Here is a 20,810-nt window from a genome sequence, read left to right as displayed (position 1 = left end):
GAATTAGCTAATACAATCCATCCACTGTTGTGACCCCCAAATACTTTGAATATGAGGCATGTTTGGATGATCAGGTATCCTGCTATCTCCAAATGACTCCTAGAAGCATTTAGACATTGAGTAAGGGGAGAATAAGGATGTTGCCTCAGTCACTAAGGTAAGAGGGAGGAAGTTGAAAACAAAACAGACCATAGTAGTGGCTCCTTGGTCTGACAGTGGAAATTCAGGCAAAAGTACTTATGGCAAACCTCTTTTTGTATAGTTACTCTGAAATGAAGGAAACACCACAATCTACTTCCATCTAGAGCTCTGCAAAAAAGCTAGACCTGGAAAACTTTTAAAAAAGAAACATAAAGGGAAATAAAAACCCAACCTGGAAAACAGGTGAGAACCCCAAAGATTAGGGCTAAAACCAGATATAGAAAAACAGAATTTATTATTAGAGATCAAAAAAACCATAAAATATCTTATTCATTGGGCACACATAAAACATCTCAAAGTGTACACCACGAATGACAAGTTCAGACCTAGTGTGTTTTGATCATACTGATCTTCAGCAGAGGTCAATACACAGCTGTATATAATCAATTTTTAAATTTGCAGCAGGGGGAATCTGTGGGTAACAAAAATGAGAAATTAATGCTGCTGCTGTTCTTATTCAATTGTATAAATACTAATATTATTATTTGCTTACTTCATTAATGTTATGATTGGCTTTGGTCCCACAAAGTACTCAGAATCCTCAACCAGCAAATAATCCCTATACCTAATGAAGAATTTAGAATTAATAATTATACATTGGTATCTTCATAAAATTACAAAAGTCCCCTGGGCATTGGAACATCCTGCTGTGTGCTTCTCTGCTAAAAGGTCCAAAGTGAGAGGTGATTTTCCATTCATACAGGTAATATGGCTAAGGTTACTACACATGATGCAATTTTATGATCTGTTTTAAATTGTATTATATTAAATGACCATATTCTTTTGGTCTTTTATTTATAACTTGGTCTGAATGACTGTAATAAAGTTTGAACTGTTGCAATCATCTTATAAGTAAGTGTCTCTAACTTTCAGTTTGCTGTGTCATGCAGAGGAGGGAAGGGGAAATGGGATTTTTTTAGACTTTTTTGTGCAATGCAAAATACATTCCATCCACATATTGAGCACAGTTCTTATACAAAGAAAAAACTATGTGCTAATTATAGATACAACCAGTGTACACATTGAGATGTTTTATGTGCACCCAACTGATAAGATATTATGGTTTTGAAACTTTTTTTAAAAGCCTGTTGTAGGTTGTCATAGGGCCTGTCTTCACGCTACCTTCACTACATCAAATATTTTTGCAGCTGTACACCTAAAGTATGGATATGACAAACAGAAGTTCAAAAATACTTTTATCAGACCGGAATTCTTGTCAGGCAACCAGGAGAGGGCTTCTGTCCTTCTGTGAGGGGGGGGGGGTTAGCTACACAAATTCCAGATCTATTAGGAACTTAGATGGGAAACTTGAATTTGAAAAAACAGAAAGCTCTTCCAATTGTGCAAGGAGAGTTCACACTTTCTGTGGATATCTCTTAAACTCAAGCCCCTCCTTTGTATCCCATATGCTACCTGAAAGCTCCCTGCCTTCTCAGGAATCAGTTTTCAAGGGACTGAAGTCAGCGGAAAATAGGGGAGAGGCAGGAAGATCCATTCCATGAGCTGAACTCCCATTCATGATTCTTTGGGATCAAATTACTGTTTGTGTAATCTGAAGTGAAGAAGGGTTCATTTGTTGCCCTGAACTATTTTGCAGCACCATAAAGACCTTTTGTTGCCTGGCCATTCAAGAGCAAGCTACATGAGAGTTTCATTCTATGCTGGGTACCTTAGATGCAGTATGCAACAGATCAGGAAAATGACCTCTAACACTGATGTGTTACATACATGTGGCATGGTGTGCATCCTCTTTTAGACTGAAAACACTGCAATTTAGTTCAAGCATCTTAATAAAGGAGTATTCTAAATGAAGCCATTTTCACAATTAGGCCGTTTTCCAAATTTTATTTGCAATTATTGCAATTACAAAGAAATATCAATGAAAGGTTGCATTAAAGTGACAATCTTCTAATAAACAAGGTCAAAAATTAGTGAGCAGCTCTTTTGGATTTGGGGCGTGTTCCACTATGTGGACATTTCTGCTGTACGGCAAAACTATTTGTCACAACATATTTTAGCCTTGTAATTCCCTCAGCATTAAGTGATAGAAATCTTACTACATGATTGACACTGGTTGTTTTTCTATAGCTTCCAACCACATCAATAAAGTCCTTGCCTTTACATGTGGGAAGGAAAAGAAAGGATTTTACTGTAAGAGCCTGTTTGTCCTTCACAAAAACCCCCAGCATCAAATCAAAAGCAACTGCTGGAAATCAAGCCAGGCTCTCCATGCTAACAACCTTGTTCAACCCTCCATAGAGAGGAAAAAATCACTTTTACGATGCAAAGTTCTATTGAATTTAGTGTAATTTTAATTATTCAATAAATACAAAAAACATAACAGCATGTCTCTGAGTGTGTCTGATTTAAATCCTCATTAAAGGGTAAAGTAGATTAAAAGACAGAATTTCAGCTTTTACCTTTTATAAAAGGCATTTTTTTACAAAAGCCACTGTTGTACACATATATAACATCTGGTCCCATGGTTCATTTTATACATACAGCTTTATTCAAAGAAATAAATTCTGTATGATTTGCCAATATTAGATGCTTAAACATGTTTTAAGGCAGGGGTAGTCAACCTGTGGTCCTCCAGATGTTCATGGACTACAATTCCCATGAGCCCCTGCCAGGAAACGCTGGCAGGGGCTCATGGGAATTGTAGTCAATGAACATCTGGAGGACCACAGGTTGACTACCCCTGTTTTAAGGAACTAAGAAGAGGTTCCCTTGTGAAGAAATACTTATCTGCACAAAACTTCTAGCAGAGTCGAATCCCCTCCCCCATACCCATAAGAGTAGGTTAAGTCCTGAAAAGCAGCCCTCATGACAATATGGAATGTACCCTACAAAGGACAGGATGCCAGTTTCTGATGTCCAAAGTAAGCAAAACAAAGCTTAAAGCCAAGAATAATAATTAGCTTCAGTAATGCTCATGTCACGCTGCAGAAGATCTCTTGGATTTTACCAAGGCAGAAACTCGAGAGGTGGTTAAATGCAAATGCATTTCAAACAATTTCTAAAATAAACCTTTTAGTGTGAAAAGTTCATTTAAAGACTGCTTCTATGTAATAGTACCTCTAAATATATTGGACCAAAAGTTGATCAGACAACATAGCCCACACTTCTGGACATTTAGAATAAAAAAGTTTTTATTTTTTTCAGTTGAAATAAATGCATTGTCCTGTACTTGGAGGCTGTAGAGAGCCCTAAGCATCTTCCAGGTTATGCCAAATGATTGACAGACTTCCACTGGGAAGTTACATAAAGCACTCATAATTGGTAAAGAGATACTTTAAAAATCCACTGTCAGTACTCCTGCATTGTTTCTGTTTATCCAGTCCCAGAGGCCAGTTTGCAGAGATGTCCCAAGAAATGTAGTTAGTTCATAGTGTGTTTTAGTCGTCATCCTCCTCCTCTTCCTCCTCTTCCTCAAAACTGTCTTCAAAACCCTCACTGTCCTCCTGGTCCTCATCACCTTCTATTGCTGTCTCCCACTGTGGATGATTCTCTGGCACTGGTTTTGCTTCATGGACTTCCAACTGTAAGCAGAGTTGAGAGTGACATTTTCAAAAGATCAATTTTTATACAGGACAGGATTGTGATGTTGCACTGTGAACATATGCTGTATAGTCAACTAATTGTGGAAAGAAAATATAACACTGGTCATGGCTCGCTACCAACCCAATCCTTTCATTACTGATCACTGGACACCTTTAAAGACAATCCACCAGCAGCGAGCCAATGAAACTTAGCTCATTTAATTGGTTTATGGATTGTACTATTAAATACCATGACGAAAGACTACTACTATGAGAATCAGAGGTTATTTCTGCATCTCTGGTTGATACAGCCTAGGGCTCTTACAGCACTCTAGGTGTTTCTATCATATCTTAATGCTTTCAACACAATGCAAACATAGCTGGGCAGACAGCACTGTAAGAAGAAAAGAATGTACAAAGAGGGCTGATTGGCATTATATATTTGGACTTCAAAGTGCTCCCTCACTGAGGGCTCCTGAGTTAACTTAGGCTGCTTTTACACACACTTTCAATCTACTTTCCATACATTTTGCAACTGGATTTTACTGTGTTAAATGGCAGAATCCACTTGCAAATCATTGCTGAAGTGGGTTGAAATTGCATTATTTAGCATTTGTGAAAGCATCCTTAATCATGAGCAACAGGATGAGTTCTCTTAAGAATCAGTAATCAAGCCTTAAGACCCTTCGGCAATAAAGCCACTGTCACTGGTGGGGAGATACAAAGCCTTCTACAAGTTGCTCTAGAACTTGGAAATAAATTATCTGAAGGGATGAAATCCAACGTGTTTATGGGAGAAAGTGTGAAGGTAGTTCTGAAGGTAGTTTCCTTCTGGTTTTATATCATTAATACTTATGTTTGTTCAATGACTATTAATAAGAATTTAGTCCCCTTGAAGGTGAAACAAAACAGTTTCTAAAACTGTTAACAGACTTTGAACACATGGAAAATTCAGCATTAGTGACTGTATCATCTATGGCAACATTACATAGTACAATGTGTAATTCAGTTCTCTCTCTGTGTTAAATGAAATAATGTAGCTTCCAAATTACTGCAACCCAAATTCAGCTCTACACAGTGATAATCACTTTTATCTTAGCAGCAAAAAAGCAAGCAAGATAAAATTACAACTCCCCCCAACCCCCCAAAAACTGCAAGGAAGGCTACCTTCAATGGTTTAATCTGGTCCAAGCCCATATATGAATCTGATCTTAGGTAAACCGTATATTGGTAGTTTCCAGGTTTGCCAGGTGCAGGAAATTTTAGTTCTACCTAGAAAAAAAAATTCAGAGCATCAAGTTATTAACAAGCATTTAGAAAAATGTGTAAGAATTCGGTTTTCATGTAAGATGCATGTGGAAACATCTTACGTGCCAGCCCTGGCTTACTGGGTGTTTCTCCCCGCACCCTCACACCCCCCGCTCGCCTTTTTTCCCTCTACTTCCAGCTTTTGGCATAACCAAAAGGTGTCCATGAGCTTGCCAACTGCCAGGTGGGTCAGGGAGATTTCCCAGATGGCAGAGAGAAGCCACCCTACAGAAAACAGCTGCTAGGTCAGAGGGTGGCACGTGGACCCCAGAGACAGCCTTCTGCTCCCCCCCACCCCCGGCGCCCTCCCTTGCAGGCATCCTGGCAGGTACTTTTCCACCCCCAAACATGGGCTTCCCCTTTGCCATGGGCACCCCTCCAGCCCCTCTTCTGGCCAGAGCACCCCACAGGGAACGCAGGCTGGAGGTGGTCCATGTGGTGAAGTAAGGCAGTAACATTTGGCAGGGTGCGAGAGGTGCAGGCTGCAGGTGGGAATGGCTCACACGTGCACATGTGGCCATGCTGTTAGTGGGAACATATCATGTGGATAGTTCAGGGGGGCACTGTGTGGCTAGTGACCTGGGCACTGCCTGGGACAGGACAGTGATCAATACCAGATAGGTGGCAGAGTGGGAGCAAAAAAAGGCTGCAGACCCAGGAGGGAGTGCAGTGCTTGGCCAGCCATCCTAATTCTGGTGCTCTCCAAAACCTCATAGGAGTTCCCCCACACTTTCACCCCCCCTCCACCACCACTTCTGTAGCAACTTCTGTTGCAGTTGTACTGTGTGTCCACCATAAGATGTTTCCACATCAAAAACAGCAATGAAACCAATTCTATTTTTTTTTAATCAAGTCTAAAGGAATACAATTTTGGGGGTGCTTCTCATGTATTTACAGATTAATTACACAATATGTTGTGCGTCTAGTCAAGGCTATGGTCATCCCGGTTGCAATGCATGGCTGTGAAAGTTGGACCATAAGGAAGGCCAAGCGTCAAAGAATTGAGGCTTTTGAACTCTGGTGCTGGAGAAGACTCTTGTGAGTCTCTTGGACTGCAAGGTGAACAAACTAGTCAGTCCTAGAGGAGATCAGCCCTGACTGCTCCTTAGAAGGCCAGATCCTGAGGATGAAACTCAAATACTTTGGCCACCTCATGAGAAGGAAGGACTCCCTGGAGAAGAGCCTAATGCTGGGAACGATTGAGGGCAAAAGAAGAAGGGGATGACAGAGAATGAGGTGGCTGGATGGAGTAATTGAAGCAGTAGGTGCAAATTTGACCGGACTCCGGGGAATGGTAGAGGACAGGAAGGCCTGGAGGATCATTGTTCATGGGGTCGCAATGGGTCAGACTTCGCACCTAACAACGACAACAATGTTGTGACCAACTTCTGAGGATTGATCTTTCCTAACCCAACACACTAAGATTCATATTAAGGGCTGAATCTACAAGAAAATCAGGTTTTGCAACTGAGCTGCAGTCTTTTTCACTTAACTTTTGAGTAAAAATGCAAAGGAATAAGCTGCAATGATCAGAAAGAACTTTAATATTATTGTGCTGGTACAACAGCTCACATTTGAATATACTTGCAGTTTGGGAGAAAGTACATAGAAGGTAAATGTGAATCTGGACCTTACCATTTCTAGTGCTACTGTTGAGTGCTAGAACAGCTTGCCCTCCATGTGAATAATCATGGCATACCCACCCAGGACTGTCATAATGCCAGATTTTTGCATTAACATTTTTTCTGTTTTCCCTTAATATGTACATCTCAGCCCATTAATATTTCTGATTTATACTAATACTAAATCTTCTCTGTTAAACAGTTGTTTCCAAAAAGCTAGTTTGAGAATTATGGACCACAATTGGCCTCTAACAGCTCCAGGGTTATATCCATCCTAATACTTTATCTACTCTACCAGCCCTTAACAGGTCAGAAAATAGTGTTCACTGAAGAGGTTGTGGAAGAGGCCCAAAGCAGAGATCCCCTCAAGATACTCAAGAATGGACCATGTCCTGGCTGGAGACGGTTTAGAAAGGCTGTTGTGGAAGAAGGAAATAGTGAACACAGAAGGAGTGAGGACTTATGAAGAGGGAGATGTCAGAGCACAGAGAAAGCAAGTTGCATTGTGACCCTGAAAGCTTCCGGCAACACAAAATTTACCCTGATATATAATACACTCTTCATTTAAATAAACTGAACAGTCTCCCAGATAAGATACACTCACTCAGATTTTTATACTGCCTATTCTTTGCAGTATGATTTCCACATTGCTCCAGCACAATCAAAACACTGTTATATCCGGTTACAAGTAAATTTTGAACAAGGGTATGACTTCCAGTAAAAAACAGGGAGCTGTCGCATAGGAGGTGGTTGTCCTTAGATGACACTCCAAGCTTGAAAATCAGTTTAACAGCAAGCAAGAAGTTTCTCACCTACCTTTGGTGGGAGGGGGGTGGTAGTTTTTTTTTCTAGAAAAGTAGTTTATAAATCAATATTCTTGCAATGTGTGTTTTGAACTTGTTGGTGTCATCACTAACATTACTAGCCATTCTAGTCTAGTCCAGAGCATAACCTTTAAAATAACTTTACAACTACTTAAGTGAACAGAGAAAACTTATAAGATACTTTACCTCTTCTCGGTCTTTTAATGTACACACATGATATGGCATAGATATTAATGTTTGTTCTTTCCTATCTGCAATATACAGCCACCACCATTCTTGTTTTTCCTGTGAAAGAAAGAGGAACAAATAAGGATGAGCTGCACAATGAATAATGCAATACGATTAGGCTTACAGAATTAGAGAACAAGGCAAACAACAAAGCAGGGCAACATAGAGTGATATCAGGGCTCTCTCAGCCTCACCCACCCCACAGGGTGTCTGTTGTGGGGAGAGGAAAGGGAAGGCGACTGTAAGCCGCTTTGATCCTCCTTCGGGTAGGGAAAAGCGGCATATAAGAACCAACTCTTCTTCTTCTTCTTCTTCATAGACTATAAACTAGGGGTTTTCAAAGTGGGTGGCACACACACACACTGAGGGCGGTGGAAGGATCCAGGAGGCCAGTGAGGAATGGGGGTGGGGCATCAATCTGACTCTTCCTGCTGTGGCTGCATTTTCCTAGTGAAAAACATTCCAAGGTGGCTTGCCATTGCCTTCCTCAGAGTAGTAGTGACCCTGTACTTCCTTGGTAGTCTCTCATCTCAGTGTTCACCAAAGCTCACCCTGCTTAGCTTCCTGAAGAAAATGACAACTTCAAAAGGAGCCTGGAAGGGATCATATTCCTACTGAGCTACTTTCTCTCCTCAGACTCTGCCCTTCCCAGGCTCCATCCCTGATCTCCAGGAATTTCTTAACCCAGGGTTGGCAAAAAATTCCCCAAAAGTCTCCATCTTTGGGAAGCTTGAAAAACCTTCAGCTTGGTCGTGACAATGGATTTTCCATTGCTTGCTTCCCTCCCTTTCTTTCTCCATCTGTCTTTCTCCCCAATAAGGACCAAAAGTGGCTGTTACAAAGTTTTTTTTTCCAGACTGAAATATGGCCACTGCACAACAACCAAGAAAGAATGTCTTTTTGCAGTAGATCTAACACCAGGAAAGAGTTGTGTTCATAATGTGGGGTGGGAGGGACTAGAGATTAGAGTGGTAACCCAAAGAAGTTTGGGAACCACTGCTATAAACAATACAGAAAGTGAATTAGTATATAAAACAATGCAGTAAAAGCAGATGGCACCTATATTACTCATTGCAGTGGATTAGAATCCTAATCTATTATGGAAGTATCTTCCTGGACTCTTCCATTCTACTAATCTAATTGCTTCTTAAAATGCCCTCCTGAACATTTCTATTTTGCATACTCTGCAGAATGGTAGACAAGCCATTCCACAAACTGGAGCCACAATACAGAATGCACGTGAGCAACTATCTATCTTACCATTTGCAGGCTAATACCTTCAGAAGGTGTCATGATGGAGCACAGCCTAAGAGGTAGCCTTGCAGATACAAGGATTCATGGCAACAAAGAGTTTTGCATGTGATAACTAGCACCTGGACCAGAACCTGGTAACTAGCAGATAAGCAATGAACTGTCTGGAAAACTGGCATAATTGTATATTTTGCTTCCAAAAGTAATCGCACCAGCTAGAATTTCCAAATTGTCATTAAAGGTAGACCCATGTAGTGTGCATTACAACAGCATAACAGAATAAGCTCCATGAGCATATGACTAGCCAAGAGAAAAACCAACCTGATAAGTAAATTGCTGAGCTTAATATCATCACTCTCTGTTCTGCCCAAGGGTGAAGGTTGCAATGACAACCCCACAAAGGATGGAAAGCACTGTGAGCTTGACTTCTGCCTGAAGTAACACTTTATACATAACTCTGAACTAAACTCTGAATAATCTCAACTTATGTTCTACTGGGGTTGTCAATGATACAGAACAGCCTAAAACTTGCTATCCATGATTCCATGAAGCTAACAGAGCCTTGATTCCATGAAGCTAACAAAGTTATAGCCAGCGTCATTACTTTAAAAAAATGTATACTTGTAAAATTGAGTCCACTTTAAGAATAATGGCTAATAACATGCAGACTTAACAGGGGGAAAAGAAGTTAGAAATATGCTACTGGTGACAAACAGCAAACTCTTAAGCTTCACATGGTTGCTTTTCACAGAGTCCTTTGTCGTTTTTTGCCCTAATGATATCAGCGAAGATACCAAAATGCTTAATTAACATATTACTTGCATACAAATATAAGCAAGGAGCAGAAAACTATTTTTATCTGCCCTGCCTCTTTTCTTATTTTTGGATATTTGTCTTTCAGAACTCTTTTAGTCAGCTCAGCCCAATTTTAAGATAGCCACATTGGTATTTGTTTTGTTATGCCTGGTTTTGTCTCAGAAGAGAATGCCAATGGGCTTCCAATTTCCACCAAATAGGTCTTGTTAAAGGTTGCACATCTTGATCTGCCTTCTTAAATGGTACAAACATTCTCCAAACAGGGATTTAGCAGGACAATTGTTTACAAAAATAAAGGCTGTTGTGTCATTAAAATATTAATCATAATGGCCAATGACAGTCTTCTGCACTCAACTATGACAGATGGGGGAAGAGTAAACTGTTCATTGGCAAGCCAATATTAATGAGACTATTAGACACAACTTGCAGAAATTCATAGTGATCCCATGTGTCAGACAGATCTAAGCATGTGGGCCTATATCTGGCACTTCCTGGCTCCGAAGATGTAGATTTCTGCTCTGAAAAATTTACAGTGTAAGTAGATCACTGGTTGCAATCTAGGGTATGTATCTGGTTAAAGCTGGCAAGCTACCTGCTGCGTGGGCACTGTTCTTTTTAAACAGATGGACAGCAAATATGAGCATGCCAGGGAATCAGTGTGTGTTCTGAGTTTAAATTTGAGGGCAAGCTTCCATAGGAAAATGTCAAAACCACAATCTGTGCAGTTCTTAGATCTACTCCTGAAAAAAACATCACTTATTTAGCTGAGGAACTATAGATGACAGAGAGTGCCTCAGCAAAACCCAGGCAAACATGCTGCAATGAGAAGGGAGAAGGATCCAAAGAAGGAGGAAATCAACTGTAGCTGAAGTGGATCACAGCAATGGAATTTCTCCGTAACAGCCCAGGAGCTTAACCCACTTGGAAGGTCTCCTGTGTGACATTCTGGGAAATATACAAGAGGCATACTTTGTTTCTAGGAAAGGAGGACAGTCACCAAGTTGCTAGCATCCTGCACTGCTGTTTTAAAGCCCTGTGGGTCCACCCTCCATTTTTAAAGAACTATTAAGGAATTAATCTTTCAAAGACAGTATACAAGAAAAACCATTTAAGTAACAAAGCATTTTGATACCTAGACATAGTGCCATAACAAAATGAGAATCATTTCATGATGTAATTAGTTTCATTATTATGACAATTATCTATTAGCTGACCTCAGGAAAGTAGAGACTGTAAACAGGATGGGTTATTTTTGATTTGGTTTCCAAAAGAGCTCGTTCCTTTCGCTGTATACTCTGCTGTAATTCTTGCCATTCCTGATGAAAGACAAAAATGTAGAAGTCAATACAGCTACCTTGATGGAGTGATCATTTTGGTTTTCCCTCTTGTAAAGCATCCTGTTCAGACTAAGATACCTGCCAGTTGCCTTGACAGCTGGCTTGATGCAGGGGGAAAGTCGCTGGAAGCTGGCCAGGATAGGGAAGGCACCCCCACCATGTGCCTGAAGACTGACAAGGCTACAGATAAATCTGAGCCCTTGAGCTTATCAAACTTCGTACAGAGTAGATAATTAGATAATGACCTAATTGGGGTGTGTCATTTGGACTGTATAAAAATCACTACCCAGTGCGGCTCTGAGTGAACGCTGGATTTTGGACAGGAGTTACAGTATCACCCCTTTTAATGCTGCAGCTATTAAAATGGTATTTTGAAAGAATTCTCTAGTGTTGTGGATCATTTGGAATTCTCCCCACAATGGGTAAAAACGAACCTGAACCCCCTTGTGTAGATATAACAACCTCCTTGTTTCACCATGGAAACAGGTGAATATATCCATGCCCAAAAGAATGCCCCTCATCTGACTACTACTGACATCTATGAGAGGGCAGAAAATCAGTTCTCCTGAAAGAATGATGCATCTGGCCCCAAGGAAGTCCACTTGACTTCAATTGGGGCCAGAGAGCTCCTCCACCAGGAATTTGGTTGAGGTCATCTGAAGCCAAACAACATCAACTGGGCCTCCGAACCTCCCTCCCTTATACCCATATGCTGACCAATCATGGGTCTGTTAGATTGTTCACTGTTATTGTTAGAATGTTACTGTCTCTGTTTATTGCTGTTATTATTACTGTTACCTTTATTTGATACAGTCACAGAGTTAGATCTACTGTTCTTTGTTTTTCATTCCATGCGAACCGCCCTGAGCCTTCTTTATAAATAAATAAACCTGACCTAATACCCCTCTGCGCTACAATAAGAAATAACCTGCTGTATTGCTGAATTCTACAAAGTGAGGATTTTCTCAAGTTATTTCCATTGCAATTCTTTGAAGGCTTTCATAAATTTTCTCACAATTCAGCTGTAATACAAAAAAGTAGTGTAGGAGACAGGCTGACTCCTAGCTCCCTGGAATTCAAATCCTATGACACCAAGTGTATACAACATGGTGCTCAGTGTGCCATCATAGCTACAAACCGAGATTTCATATGGAGAGTTTTACAGTGAGCCCCTTTTCTGAACCAACTGTACTAATTACCCGTTCTGAGCAGCCTCTTATGTTTCATATCATTCCCTGTTCACAGAAAAGCATTTCCTTTTGCCAAAGAGTACTTTGACCAAGAGCAGAGAAGAGATTTCCAGGTGACACATGGAATACATGCTGTGCATGAGTTTCTTTTCCCCAACCTCATAGTAATGATGCCATGCAATGGGAAGTGACACCTACAGCTTCATCATCCTTGCTTTGCTTTTCATCAGGCTCTCTGTCAGAATCTCTGTCGCTTCCATCGTCTTTGTCACTCAGAGAATCTCTGTTTGTGTCATTTTCATCAGATTCACTTCCTTTATCAGAAACTTCATCATCCTCTTCTTTTACAACTTCCTGAAAGGGAAAAACCCACATACCCTTTAGTTCTCTAGATAATGGCGGAATTCAAGAACTTTTTACCCAAGATTGATAGTGGAAGTTGAAATTGTACTTTGATATGATACATTTTGCTACATGGATTCCCGTAACCTTATAAATTGGCTCTTCTGTGCATTTGGAGAATATTTTAAATATAAGAGTGCCACTTTAAATTTGCAAATCAAAGAAGGAAAGAACCCAAATCATTAAATAATGGTATGATTGAAATAGAAACGACTTTTGTCTATCATGATACAGACAGAACGGTTAAGAAGAATTGGATGAACCTTCACTATTCCTTGGAACCAGTTTGACTCATAAATGTGCCCAAGAAGCAACCTCTTCCATCAATTTCTGTAATACTCTGAAGGAGGGTAAGGTCAAATTCTGCCAGACTCTTTCCAAGGACCTTATCTAGTGCTTCATGTTGCACTTTCCACTACCTGCTACTGTCACCCCCTCCCCCCTTATGCATTTGAGTTAACGTACACTCCCAACTACCCCATTGGCTTGCTTTTGCTTCTGCTGCTTTGTTAACTGCAGAGGTGCAGGAGCAGGTTTTTTCTTCAGAAGTTTCTTTTTCTTTGACTTTGAAGCTTTCTTGGTGCTTTTATTCTTTTGCTGCCATCCTTTGTTCTTAACTTTGTTAGCATCTCCTTGCTGCAGACAAAAAAAGGCAAGGTTAATATTAGAATGGTTGCATGAATGCTCCAAAAATCTGAGGAAGGTTTCAACAAAGCCTTACGAGCAACCCATGACAACATTAGCAACCTCGTAAATCTTTATGCAAGGGCAGCTGCAAGAACTGTGTCTCTGGACACTATTTCAGCATGGTGTAAAGCAGAATGCTGGGGAGCCTGGTGAAATGCTACCTAACAACTTATTTGCCAGGTGGTTAAGTCAGAAGGTAACTCCAGTAGAGAAGGTGTCATGGGGCTGTGAAAATGATGAAGAAACTTATCTGGTTTCTGTAAGCCACAATGGTTGTACTAAAGTTTACCCCCCCACACACACACTAACACACAAAATGATCCAGAAACATATCTTAATGCTGAGCCATGGAGTTCTAAACATGTTCTTATTCAAGTATAGCAGTGTATCTTCTTATACATGCAGGCTTCCATATAATTTTGTTAAAATCTATGAGCTTTGAGTTACAGCCATCATTCAAGACTACTAGTTCTTGACTTACCCCATCTTCTGCAGGTTGCTCTTCAGCTGAGCAGGTACTCTGTTCCTTTTCAAACACTTCCTAAACAGAGATGCAAACAATGTCTGTTAGTTTCCCTGTATTATCAATGAGAAAGAAACACACATGATCCATGTGAACATATTACTAGTGAATGTTATTTAAACCTTACATCTTTTTAAAAACTTTATCATATTTAATAATTATTCCAGATCATACACGTCAGAAATAACATTTACTTTATTCATTCCATGTAAACTTCCCTGAGCCTGAGATGTTATAGCAGCCTGTCACTAAGAGATTCCAAAATAAAAACCATTAAAATATGTCTTTTAAACACCCACAGTTCTAAATAGTACACTGGCTACCTGAATCCAAAACAGGAGTGAGTGAGTCAGTGAGTGAGTGAGTTGGGGGAGCTTGGTCTGTTTAGCCTAGAGAGGAGACGACTGAAAGGGGATCTGATAACCATCTTCAAGTATTTAAAAGGGTGCCATATAGAGGATGGAGCAGAATTGTTCTCTATTGCCCCGGAGGGACAGACCAGAACGAATGGGATGAAATTAATTCAAAAGAAATTCCATCTAAACATCTGGAAGAAGTTCCTGACAGAGCGGTTTCTCAGTGGAACAGGCTTCCTCGGGAGGTGGTGGGTTCTCCATCTTTGGAGATTTTTAAACAGAGGCTAGATAGCCATCTGACGGAGAGGCTGATTCTGTGAAGGCAAAGGGGTGGCAGGTTACAGTAGATGAGCAAATGGGATGTGAGTGTGCTGCATAGTGCAGGGGGTTGGACTAGATTCTATGATTCTATGATTCTGTGAGTGAGTGAGTGAGTGAGTGAGTGAGTGAGTGAGTGAGTGAGTGAGTGAGTGAGTGAGTGAGTGAGTGAGTGAGTGAGTGAGTGAGTGAGTGAGTGAGTGAGTGAGTGAGTTCCTGACTCACTATAGGCTGGTATTTGTTGTTTGCTGTGAGCTCAATTTCTGCCTCCCATTCCCTACTCAGGATTATATTAAAGCTGCATTCACCGAGAACAGCCTCATGTTACAGTGGACAATGAAAATCAAATCATTTTGAGGCCATATAAGCAGGTGTGACAGACAGGCTAGGCTCCACCCCTCTCCAAGAGCAACCAATGAGAATGGACAGAATGTTGAGATGAGGAGACTTGAGAAACAGCAGCTGAGAAACGACAGTTAGAGGTCAGCACCAGAGGGGAAGCTGACAGCTGAAGGGCTGAGGGAAACGGGGGCTGGGCAGAAGAGCTGCTTGGAACAGGCTGAAAATAGTAAACTTGTAACTAAAGGGTCCCAGTGTAGTATAGGACTTCAGTTCAAGAGTTCAATGGAAGTGAAATGTTGTTTCTTATACTTCCGTTTTCTCAGTGTTTTGTTCTTATAGATACATTTTTCTTGTTTTGATTAACTCTGTGGGCTGCAAGTCTTAGGGAAAGAAGCACATGCACACAAACTCAATGTACTATCTCAGTCAATGTACATATATTCTAGGCTATGAATGAATTGTGGCAGTGAGTGACTGGAACAGTGCCAAACCCAATAGCTCTGTGAGGGCCGATTGCGAAAGCTACCTCTTGTGGATCTCTCTGGGAGTGAAAGAGAAGACCTGAGATGATGGCTCTCTGTAGATTTTAAAAGAGACAAGGAAGCTAGCAAGTGTGATGTTCAAACTGATGCATAACCCATTACCTGAATAAGAGAGGTTTGTAGAGGGAGGTAAGCACTTTGTGAGTGAGCAAAGGGTGTCACAGATGGCAACAGTATAAGAACAGTTTGACAACCAGGTACCTTTAAACTGCCCTCAATTTTTGTTCAACCTTTGATAAACATGCAACATACAAGAAGAAATCCTATCCATGATTTCCAGGCAGGAGGGAAGGGGCTTTAGTGCATACACCTTTGTTCCTCTCTTTTATCAGCATAAACCAAACTCTACACCTAGAGTAGCTGATATGAATTTGTTTTCAGGTCACAGAATTGTTGTTGTCTTAGTACAGACGTTCTTTGAGTTTACAAAGCATGGAAAGAGATATTAGTAAATATCTAAGAGTCACGTTTCAAATGTGGCATCTTTTCAAAGAAGCAAAAAATATAGCTAATTAGAAAATCTGGTTCTTTCACCTAAAAAGCATTTAACAAGTTAGTGATACTAAATAATTTCAAGAACACTCTGAACAAATAAGAAGTATTAAGAACAATGAATACTTACTGCCATTGTCTGTCTTGTTAGAGTGACCAGAACTGTAACTAAGGACCCTACTGTGATGTTGTTGCTGTCTTCATCATCCAGAACTGAGGTAATGTTGAAGAAGAAATGAAAAGTCCAAATTATTTCGGGTTCCCAAATACATAGCTCACGTAAATAAGTTACTAAACTATGAAATATGTGAATGTAGTTTGCTGACAAATTTCCTATTAAGTAGCTATTAGTCCAAGTCAGGATCACAGGCTGAACTTAGAAGCATATGTGATATAACAGTCTTTAACATTGCAAGGTAATTAAGATAATTTCACACAAAGGAAATAAAGGCAAAGATGACTCTGTCCTATAAAGTAACTCCCCTGGAAGTAGTATAAAATTGGGGGGGGGGCATTAAAGTAATAAAAAAAGAGAACGGACTCCATCCTAAAAGACCACCAAGGAAAACTGGTTTGATCACAGATACAGGGTTCATTTAATTCTCCTCCTGTGAAGCTCACTGCTCTCTACATTTTCTCTCATCTTCTCTGGTGTATCATGTCTTTTGAATTGGTAAGCCTGAGAGAAGGGGGCTGTGCCTGAATAATGTGAGCTGTTCTGGAAAATGCCTGAAAAGCAGGGCACAAATCACTGCATCCAAGAATAGAATAGCTGGCTCCCATGTAGATGACAAAGTCTCAAAATGGGTCAAACACAATGTAAGGTTCTCCAAAGTACTCCCCAGGTATGAATAATTTTAAATTATTGATGTGTAATATCTACTGGCATGTTCCCTATAATGGAAATGATAACGGATGTGACAGCCATTGTCCTGCCTCAGGGAGCGCACCAGTAAAGGCCCATAGTGGTGGCGTCAGCACCAGAGCACTGAGACCCAGCACTGAGGCCTGCTTGTTGCCCTGGTGTCACCGCCACTGACAGTCTTCTGTAGTCACTCCCAGCCTCCGGAGAGCAGGAGCAGCCTCAGAAGACTGACGGAGGCAGCAGCGGCAAGTGAGCCTCGGTGCGAACCCCAGCCACAGAGGCACTGACCGTGGAGGCCAGCCCAGCAAGGGCCCTGCAGGAGACCCAAAGGTAAGGAGATAAGGAGAGTGTGGGGGGGGGGGGAGTCTGGATGTGTGTCTCTGAGAAGGGGGAGGGACCAGGGACAAGGTAAGGGAAGCAATAGGTAAGTGGGGAGTGGACAAGGAACAAGGATTCTCGCCCCTTGTTTCTTACCCTGGGATTTTATATCCATAGTAATATGAGGAAAACTTCCCAGGACAGCCATAACTTCTTCATATTTTTCTTCTTCAAGGAAGTGCAGTAGATTGTGGCGATCTGATGCTTTTAAACTCACCAAATCTTGTATAGTCTTAATTTTGTACTGTGTTAAATATACAAAACAAAAAAAATAATATTTTGTTGCATAAGCACTGCTAATTTAAATCTAGAATAATTTCATACTATACATGCCAAGGATATTTTTCCAATCAAACAAAATTTGTATGTAAAGCACTACTGATATTAAAAGAACTACTAGTGTTGTACACAAAATAGGGAAATTGTTTTAAATATTAATTAATGTAATGAAATTAAACACAGTGACTGCTGTTTAAACAGGGAAGAAAATTCTTCAAAGTGACACTGCCAAACATCCACTCATGAATTATGAACAACTATAAATAGCAAGCATTGTAGATAAATTTCACAGGGGACAGCCCTAAGCCTCTTGAAGCTTCTCCCATCTTTCATGCTATCCTTTCTCTCAGTTAAAGCAAAATGTTCTAGAAGCACAACAGTCATGGACATTTATGGCTGAGTACCTCGGGGGGGGGGAATGACAGCAGCCTTTCCACATCAATTTAGCTCTCACTAGTTTGCAGAGAACATAAAGCAATGGTAGAAGAGCACTTTACACTGTCTGAAAGTGACAGAAGCAACAAATATGGTGCCTTCCTCCTCCTCCTCCCTACGTGCCTTTCCAGCCAAGGCAACGACCAACTTCAAAACAGTTGAACCTGCAGCCTGATCTGCATGATCACCCTTCTCTTCCACTTACAGTCAAGGCCAGACTTGTACTAAGACAATGGCAGAAGCAGTGGGCTGAATATATAGCCCACAGCAGGTTCAGGGGTTTCGTGGCACCCCATTTGTTTCTTTGACGGAGCATGTCTTGTCTTCCCTGCCTCATAGTAACAGGTTGTATTTCAAAACAGCTCAGGAGGCATCAACCTTTAAGTCTCCTGGAAGCACCTATTCAGAAACTGCTGCTTTCAACACCAAATGATGTTTGGTTTGAAACTTCCAGCGTTTGGTGGCTTCATGGCATTTGGGGGGATTGTCCCCCCCCCAGCAGAAATTCTGTGGAGGAGTCTACTCCTCTCCTCAAACCTCCAAAAGGAGTCACAAAGTCCACAAGACTGGGGACTTGCTATGTCACCAGCATAAAGAAACACTAATTGTTAAGATGGCAGCATTACTCCTGCGGCTCATGTAGGAAGTGCAGAAAGGAAGTAGAAGCCTATCAGTGGCACTGCCTTCTACCTCTTGGCCTTTAAGACAAAAACGAGCAGCTTTCAGAAAGAACTTTTTCTACTGAGTAACTGAGACATTAAATGCAAGATGACCATAATCCAAAAGCATTTTACCTTTTTATGATTAGAAACCCGCCTGAGATTGTCTTCTTCAATATGCGGAAGTTGCAAAAGTGGAGATTTAAATTGCTGAAGCCCTTGCACAGTCATCTGACAAAGTTTCATGCAGTTTTCCAGGGAGCCCAATGAAGGAGCACGGAATTCTCTTTCTGGATAGGGGGAGAAGAGGAGAAAGAGACTTTTACACTGTCAGTGTGAAAACACAATGGAATAGGAAAAGCTTTGTAAAAGATCCCTAAAGAAACCAATTATTTGATTTATGTGATAGTCTATATTATACTTTAGTGCTATAAAAAGTAAAGGTTTTTTAAATACTGCTCAACAAGAAAGCCTCCCATTGTGATACATGCTCAAGTGTATTAATAGAGCACAATTTAAGCTCCATTTAAATACACCTTGTCACACTACTCAAAATGTTTAGATAAAGATCTGACATAACAAAAGAATTCTGGTATCATCCCATCTGTAGTTTGCTAGAAATCATTCTCTGAACCAAACCACATGTAGAAAATGCAAGTCTGAAAGTCATTGAAGAGTCCTTTCTTCTTTCAGAATACTGGCTATTTTGAATCTATGCACAATTTGCTGTTGTAGCAACTCAAAACATTTAAGAAGAACGTTTTGTGGAATTCAGTCAGAAGATTAATTTTACTAGTGACCCTATGATAAATTTATTCCCTACCTTCACGGCTACGAGCCATTATTATTAGCTGACAGATTACATTAACCATTTCTTGAAGCAAAGCAGGGCACTTCTTCAGGATAAACTGTTGATCTGCAAGATAGGAAGTTATTTATTAAAATATTTATAGCCTAACTTTCCATCTTGGCTCAAGGCAGCTTACAAGTAATAACCAAAATATTACAAATTAAAACAGCAGAAAAGCACCTACCATCCATCTAAATAGTTCTGTAAATCTCAATACAACCCATGACTTCATTACTTTGTCTCTCTTCTATATGTTGCCTGTCTGTTAATATCACAGGATTTATTTTATATATTTACATTTACATGGGTTCCACTGTCCCTTCAAATATGCCAGGTGAAAATACTGGAATTAATTTACATCATCTGAGGCCACAGAATTTTGATCTTGGTATGTGTTTATTTTAAAAACAAAAATTATGTTTTCCTCTTTCTCATGACCAGCAATAAGTCTGATTAAGGCAGAACAGCATACAACTTGAGGAGTTCCAGGTTAAGACTGCATCACTAAAGTTCCTAAGAACTACCTTGTTCAAGTGTATCAGGAACTTTCATTCTGGCAAGGTGAGCCAGTAAAAGCACTCTGGCTTTCAAGCTGTATGGGCATGTCAGAGGAGGTTCATTCTTCTTCAAATTAATGCTGCCAATTTCTCTGATGAGCTAAAAATAAGGTAAACAAAGAGAGGTTAGCAAAACTCACAGCTTCACACTAATAAATACAAGACATCTGAGTAACTAACCTGTGGTATTTGAATGTTATCTACAGGTCTGCTTGTGGCATCTTTATTATACTGAGGATCAAATTCAGAGGCTCCTGCTAAAACCATTATAAGCCCTGCAAGGAAAATCAGAGTATAAATGCAAAGCAAACACATCAGAAACAGCTGCAAATGAAGAAATGTAACATCTTATTCTAGGAACTTTCAAACACTGGCTCAAACAAGGCTCTTCTTTATTATCAATACCCCAAAATAAAGAACAATTAGCTGTTAGTTACATTTGCAAAGACAGCAACAAACATGATTAATAGAGAAAGGGGCAGAGGTGAGCTAGTTCAAGGTCCTGAACGGGGTAGCAATGGAACGAAAAAGAAAGGGTCCAGCAGAATACGTGTTTCAATTATTTTATTTATATTTTGATGACTTCTAGGCCACCCTTCCGCTCATCCATCATATCAGTAGACACTGTCTCCCTAAACAAGGCATGCTTCTCTCCACTTATCAACACCAAGAAACTATTTTTGTATACCATAATTTCCTGTATAGTGCTTCTTCCTTATAGTCATTGTTACAAATAGTTCACACTCTAGAAAACCATTCATACACAGCAAACTAGTTTGCTATAGTAGCACTGGTTTCTTTAGCAA

General features: G+C 40.3%; 1 protein-coding gene across 2 annotated transcripts in view; it reads right to left on the bottom strand.

The window, feature by feature from the left end:
* Positions 1-3,335: 3,335 nt before the first annotated feature.
* Positions 3,336-20,810, bottom strand: part of SEC63 (SEC63 protein translocation regulator) — a 38,983-nt gene continuing 21,508 nt past the window's right edge. Inside the window, exons 9-21 of one of the 2 annotated variants that reach the window (XM_077302641.1) lie at positions 20,185-20,279; positions 19,972-20,104; positions 19,421-19,513; positions 18,733-18,887; positions 17,321-17,468; positions 16,112-16,194; positions 13,890-13,949; positions 13,199-13,357; positions 12,518-12,673; positions 11,007-11,108; positions 7,684-7,782; positions 4,911-5,015; positions 3,336-3,743 (exon numbers count right to left, since the gene is read on the bottom strand). In XM_077302641.1, the coding sequence (XP_077158756.1) occupies positions 3,600-3,743; positions 4,911-5,015; positions 7,684-7,782; positions 11,007-11,108; positions 12,518-12,673; positions 13,199-13,357; positions 13,890-13,949; positions 16,112-16,194; positions 17,321-17,468; positions 18,733-18,887; positions 19,421-19,513; positions 19,972-20,104; positions 20,185-20,279 (1,532 nt within the window). In that variant the 3' untranslated portion in view covers positions 3,336-3,599. Of the gene's footprint in view, positions 3,744-4,910; positions 5,016-7,683; positions 7,783-11,006; positions 11,109-12,517; positions 12,674-13,186; positions 13,358-13,889; positions 13,950-16,111; positions 16,195-17,320; positions 17,469-18,732; positions 18,888-19,420; positions 19,514-19,971; positions 20,105-20,184; positions 20,280-20,810 lie in introns of both variants that reach the window. The other variant, XM_077302636.1, reaches the window with a different exon arrangement.

This window comes from Paroedura picta, chromosome 1 (genome assembly GCF_049243985.1).
Source record: "Paroedura picta isolate Pp20150507F chromosome 1, Ppicta_v3.0, whole genome shotgun sequence".
Classification (NCBI taxonomy): Eukaryota; Metazoa; Chordata; class Lepidosauria; order Squamata; family Gekkonidae; genus Paroedura; species Paroedura picta.
Note: the sequence above shows the minus strand (reverse complement) of the source record. Positions and strands in the feature narration are given on the sequence as shown.